The sequence below is a fragment of the Zea mays genome, chromosome 2, assembly GCF_902167145.1.
Source record: "Zea mays cultivar B73 chromosome 2, Zm-B73-REFERENCE-NAM-5.0, whole genome shotgun sequence".
Classification (NCBI taxonomy): domain Eukaryota; kingdom Viridiplantae; phylum Streptophyta; class Magnoliopsida; order Poales; family Poaceae; genus Zea; species Zea mays.
Window position 1 is genome coordinate 165,759,684 of NC_050097.1, and position 6,170 is coordinate 165,765,853.

At 43.5% G+C, this 6,170-nt stretch overlaps 1 protein-coding gene across 1 annotated transcript; it reads right to left on the minus strand.

Annotated features, from left to right (window-relative positions):
• Positions 1 to 1,884: 1,884 nt before the first annotated feature.
• On the minus strand, positions 1,885 to 4,461 carry LOC100282544 (vacuolar ATP synthase subunit G). Its single transcript, NM_001155452.2, has 4 exons — positions 4,148 to 4,461; positions 3,698 to 3,795; positions 2,572 to 2,672; positions 1,885 to 2,338 (listed from the first exon to the last, which is right to left on the minus strand). The coding sequence occupies exons 2-4, from the start codon at positions 3,783 to 3,785 to the stop codon at positions 2,195 to 2,197; spliced, it is 333 nt and encodes a 110-aa protein (NP_001148924.1). The 5' UTR covers positions 3,786 to 3,795; positions 4,148 to 4,461; the 3' UTR covers positions 1,885 to 2,194.
• Between the last annotated feature and the right edge of the window lie 1,709 nt (positions 4,462 to 6,170).

Below are 6,170 nucleotides of genomic sequence, written 5' to 3' on the forward strand. Positions count from 1 at the left end.
TCCATAAATTTAGGATCGCTGCAACAGACATGCAACTAAACTCGTAATGACCATGTTATGATATAAACTGATACTAAATATGCTACAATGTGTAGATAATTATGCAATTCGGTGTACTGCGTAAAAATCTGCACCAGCTGCATGCACACGAATTTATGATGGAAAGAATATGCAATGAAAGAAAATAAATTGCATGCATAGAAACAAAAAATTGCATTTAATGTTTTATTTTCTTCATAAATATAGGATCCCTCCAACAGCCATGCAGCTAAACGCATTAGAACTAGTTTATGATGTATACTGAAACAAATTATACTACACGCTGTAGATATTTATGCAATTCCTTACACTGCGTAAAAAATCTGGCATGTTGTTCACTGGTGGACGCATCTCCGGGTGGAGCGTAAAAACCTTAAGTTTTGAGCATAAAATCCATCAATTATAAGCGTAAATACCGAGTCAATGAGAGGTTGATAGCTTTAGTAGGTTGTTACTACGATCCTATTTTTATGACAGATCCTAAAAACATGGCAGCCGCATGCATGCGGTTTCTATTTTTATACAGATCCAAAAATTATGGTAAAATCGTGGGAGTTTCCATTGCATGCGCGCAAATTACAAACAACATAACTCAAGAAATTGTCTTTCCAATGTGCATGCAGTAAACTGATATATGAACTATGTGTTCAAGCATAAAATCGTACAGTTTTTAGCGTAAATAATACATGTGGTAGGCATAAAACACAATAATCGAAAAGAAAACTACGCCGGATCAGAGGATGTCACGCGCGATCATCGCTACGCACATCTCGCGCCTTCCGTGACGTCGCTCGCTCGAACATCGCACGTCGACGGGCGTCGCTTGCTCGCTGGCCTTGGAAGTGCCGCCTCCTCGGGGCTTCGGGGACGCCGCCACTTGCCCGCACAAGGGCCCCGCTGTCGCTCGCCCTCTGGATCGGGGAACCGCCGCCACTACTCCGGATCGAGGAACCTCCGCCACCGCGCGTCGAGGTAATGGAGTTGCGGCCACCGGCCTGGGAACCGCCGCCACCGCACTGCCGTCGCTCGCTCTCTGGATCGAGGGCCGCCGCCGCCGGCGGCGGCCTGGGAACCGCCGCCACCGCATGTCGAGGTCGGGGAGCCACGGCCACCGCACCCACCGGCCGACGGTCCACCGCCGCGCGCACTATCGGCCAACCGCCGTCGCTAATGAATCGAGATGGGGCATGAAAAACTGATGCCTAGCACTACGGATTTTCTTTTATAGACGTCTGGACCTGGTCCGGCTCGACTGGATTGCACTGTCTGGCCTGGGCTTCCTTTAGTTATTGGAAGCCCAGAGCTCCTAATATACAATATATATATATATATATATATATATATATATATATATATATATATATATATATATATATATATATATATATATATATATATATATATATATATATATATATTGCTAATAGAGGACCTAGAAAAATGGCCTTAGTGCCTAAAAGAGAGGCATGGCCGCATGAACTGCACATGTTGTTAGACCACTATAATCCAATGGTCAACATGCCAAGAACCGCAAGGTCTGCAGGACAAGATGGGTGCGCAGTGGGCTCACCTTTCATGCATCATTCAGTACATGCATTTTGGATAATGGACATCGATCGTGTTCAACAATGGTGTAGCGTGCCAAACTGGCGTGGTCGTAGATCGTAGCATACTGACATCCAAGTCCATCTGGATTATATCTAGCGAAGCTCTAACTCGTTGACCAAGAACATAACCATTTTTCTTCGGAGTTTCTAGTTCACCAAGAACATAACCATTTTTCTTGTTCTCTTTTCCAAAACAACTCACAGTTTGCACATAAAAAAAAAGCAACACCATGAATTTCCATGTCGAGCGGCTTTCACTCCATGATGAATTTGCAGATCTCATACAAGAAATGAAACAGAAACACCAGGTAGGGAATCAGCAAAAAAAAGTTTGTTCAAAAATCCAATATAAAACAATATTATTTAATTTGCCGATTATACCAAATAATGGCAAGTTCTGGTAGTAACAGTCACGGTTGCCGCTAAAGCTGCTGCGGCTTATTCCGTAGTTAAAAAAAGAATTACTGGTACAAGGGCCATATTATTATTCCTCACCTGCTCTGACAAAAATAAATAGACCGATGAGCATAGTTTGGGAGCAGCACTTCTCAGTTCTTCACGGTGGTGACATGCCTCAGAAGCATCTGAATGACATCTGGGGAGATGCTTGCAGCCTGCTGGTTGAGCTGTTCGATTTTCGCCGTTGTCTCTTCCTCGAGACGCTTGACGTTCGCACCAGAGTCACCACTGCTCTGTAGTCACAAAGACATAGAAGTGAGGTCCTGTAATCCTGTGGGGGAAAAGGAACGGAAAAATTCCCTATGTGCCATTCGAATGTATACTCATTCCTTGTGTGCCATTGAGTGGCATATAGGGAATTTTTTTTTTGTGCGTGTGACATGGGGAGCCAGTGGCACAAAAGGGATGGATATAATTTCCGCTGGCACACGGGGAATTAGGAATAGGATTGTGCAAGTGTGCATACCTCTGCGACCTTCCTCTGGAACTCAGCCTCCATCTGGGCACGGTATTCGGCTATTTCCCTCTCTGCCTCCTCTTTCGCTTGCCTAAGCCTTGCTGACTTAGCTATTGAACATAGGAAACATCCATGTTTGCAAACAAGTTTTAAAAAAAAACATTTGTACAGCCCATGGTCCACAATGGAATGTATATTTGCTAATAGGGCAGGTTAAACAAGATTTCGACCTTTATTCCTATTGCCGACTTAGCTGTAAGCTGTAGAACACACAAAAACATTCAAGTTTATACTGCAGGTCTATTGAAGAGAGAACATAGTCCTTTGCCTTTTAGCTTTGTTGATACATTTTACCAGAAAATACTTTGACAATTTACATATGTTTTTTTGTATACTGGTCTAGAAAAAGAAAAGTGGACTTTTTCCTCCCCTTTAGACTAATATTGCTTTGTGCAAAGTTGTGTACTATGTATATCATGATCTCAACTCAGGTAGCTCTATGCAACAACCAAAATGGGTGCTGTACAATTGGTGAAAGTGTTATAGTATCATAAACAAGATGCAGTGTTTGCTAAAGTTGGCAAATCAAACAATCTAAAACCTTCACTCTAAAAGCATTAATTGAGGATCAGAGAATGATATCTAAGGGTGCGTTTGGTTAGAGAGTCAACTAGAATGGAGCGACTCCATTCCAATTTTTTAGAATAGAGTCGTTTTATTCCACGTTTGGCAAACAGAACAGAGACGCTCCATATTTTGTTTTGTTCAAGAGTAGAATAGAGCTGAGTTACTCCGTTCTCTGTTTGGTTGGAGAGTCATATGAGTGTAGAGGGTAGGAGAGGGAGGAGAGCGCTCGCGTCCGAGAGAGCGATCGCGTCCGGTCGTTTTTGTGGAGCGAGAGCATTCCAACTATTATGGTAAATTTTCATATAAAGACTCCAGGAACCGCTCCGCTCATCTTTTGTTGGAAATCAAAGATCCAGAAAATAGGAATAGAACCGCTCTATTCACTTTCACTCCTCAACTAAACACACTCTAAGTGACTGGAACGAACACATTCACAAGGTTGCTGTTATCTAACCCTAAGCGAGATTTGCAATGACATGTATACTAGAAAAGGATGAGAAAACACTACCAGCTCTAGCCGCATTCACAATTTGCTGAGCCTCCTGCTCCGCAGCCAGCAACTGCTGAATCCCACCTTGGCGCCTGTTGGCGTCCATCTCTCAGCTCCTGGGCAAAATCCATAATTCAGAATCAGAGATAGACCTCAACTGTTTCAGATCAAAAAAAAAAAAGGCGTGTAAACATAAATCGACACACAATGCCAGCTGTGTACTTCCATGCCGTTATCCAGATATTCCGGCACGCGGCAGAGGCACCAACAAATCCGCCGCGACGTATTTCAATAACACGCATCACAGTAGCTCGGCGAGAAAGATTTGGGATCCAGGGATCATGTCAGCGAACCGACCGCACGGCGCAGGACCAGCGATCCGCGTGGACGGAAAGTGTCCCAGCTCCGCGGCGAGTGATCCGCGACGAAGAGGAGAGAAGAGACGCAGGAATCTCGGCACGGGGTTACCTGATCTGGGTCGGGGCGGGCGGAGCGGAGGCGAAGATTGGGGACCGAACAACAGAACAAATCGCGTTCTCTGGAGACTGGAGGCAAGCAATGAGCGGGCGAGGAGGACGGTGATCCGTGATCCGCGTATACAACGTGGCTCGGTGGCTCCACGCCTCCACCTGCACAGGATATTTTTAATTTTTTTAAACTGTTTACAAATAAAATTTAAAACTAGTTTATAACATTTTAATTTTTAAAATTAACATATTCGACCACGCTAATGACTCTTACACGGATAAACAGGAGCCCCACCATGGCATGCCATGTCACGCCACCGATATGGAAGGAGCACCGGATCCCGGTGCACCAAACGTGACAGAGGCCACCTGGCCCACCTCCTAGTTGTTTGGAAACAAACTTATCAACAGGTGAAAACAACTTAAATTTAAGAAACAGTTGAACTAATAAGGTGGTGCAGAAATGCTTTGTTTTGTACATTGCTTAAGGCTTGTTTGAATTCATGGCGCTAAAGTTTAGCACTACACTTTTAATAATTGGAGATTCAAACATGAGTGTTAAAATGTGCTAAAAGTGAAGTCTTAAACTTTAGCCCCCAATAGCAGTTTAACTTCCTAAGGTGTGCTAAACTTTAACACCATGCTAAAGTTTAGTATATGGGATTCAAATAGACCTTAAATTTGTATAAAAGCTATGAAATAAACTATGCTAAATAGGGCAACCATAGCCTCGTTGCTCCTTCTTTTGCTCCACACTCCACGAGTTCAACCAACACTGTAATGACCCTTCCTATCGTGCAGTTACCTAGTTAGAGTAAGAGTCGAGTTAATGTTTGGCAGGTTTCAACGTCTTATGATTAGGATTCGCGAGATCTTTGTTGTTGGTGGCGATGGGAACTAGGTGGTGGATGGGGGAAATGTGGATACTATGGAGCCTTAAAAATACCTTGATATGGGAGGACCTTTGTCATGTATTTTCTCTTCCATCGATATCGGACAGACTTGTATAAAATAGTTGCAGTGGATGGCCAAGAAGAACACATGCAGGGTCATCCCATGGCCAGAGCAACGTGTATTTCATCAAGTTGTTTATATTGCTCAATCACAAGAGTGCCTTCATTGTATCAGTGCATTGGTTTCAGCCTCCCTGACTTGTCCATCTGGGTTCTTAAGGACTACGACACAAAAGAGTGTGTTATAAAGAATAGTCTAAGCCTTTGGCAATTGTTTGAAGGAACCGATTCTCTATTCATTTTTCACTATCATATTTTTGGCCTTCATCCAGATTTTATTCTGATTTTTTGTTCATCGCTTAGACTAGAAACTGCTATCATACGACAAGGAAGTGTTGGACTCGAAACGACACAATATAGCCCTTCCCATATATGGATGAATGAGTGTTTAGAGATTTGTGATAGGATTTTCAGCTAAAATGTACGTGTGCAAAGTGAAGGATTTGGGTTCAGATACGATGACAATCATATCATCAGCGAAACAACATCTAGCGTTCATGTGATAGGGGATTACTAGTTGTGCTGGATCTCAAGTTGTAGTTGTGGGAAGGAGGGTGCTAAGGTCTAGAACCTCGAGGTAGAGGTTGGGGGCGCACCAGGGAACAGTAGATGGGAATAGAAGACGGGAAGTAGGAGATAAATCTTTCTTATTCATCCTGAACCAATCCAGCCATATATATAGGTTGTTTACAAAGCGTCCCTAACAAATTCAAGCCCTATTAACTAGGATAAACTCAACTAACAAACCCTATTAACCAAGAATTGATAATAGATCCGACTTTATCTAAGGCCTAATAGGCCCATTAACTAAGTTGTTACTATTCCGGTGCCTCCTAACATATTGGCGCCCATACATGACATCTCTCCCCGCTTGGAGAAACAACTTGTCCTCAAGCTGGAAGGAAGGATAAAGCCACCAGAATTCCTCCAAGTCTTCCCAAGAGGCAGTATCCGCAGAGAGGCCCTTCCACTGGATGAGAACCTGCAGCTTACCACACATTGTTCTAGCCT

Excerpts from the sequence above, each read along its gene's own strand:
- LOC100282544 (NM_001155452.2), bottom strand. The coding sequence starts at position 3,785 with ATGGACGCCAACAGGCGCCAAGGTGGGATTCAGCAGTTGCTGGCTGCG. Across the intron at positions 2,673-3,697 it reads TGTGAATGCGGCTAGAGCTG|CTAAGTCAGCAAGGCTTAGG; the intron begins GTAGTGTTTTCT and ends TATGTTCAATAG. Across the intron at positions 2,339-2,571 it reads TCCAGAGGAAGGTCGCAGAG|AGCAGTGGTGACTCTGGTGC; the intron begins GTATGCACACTT and ends TTGTGACTACAG.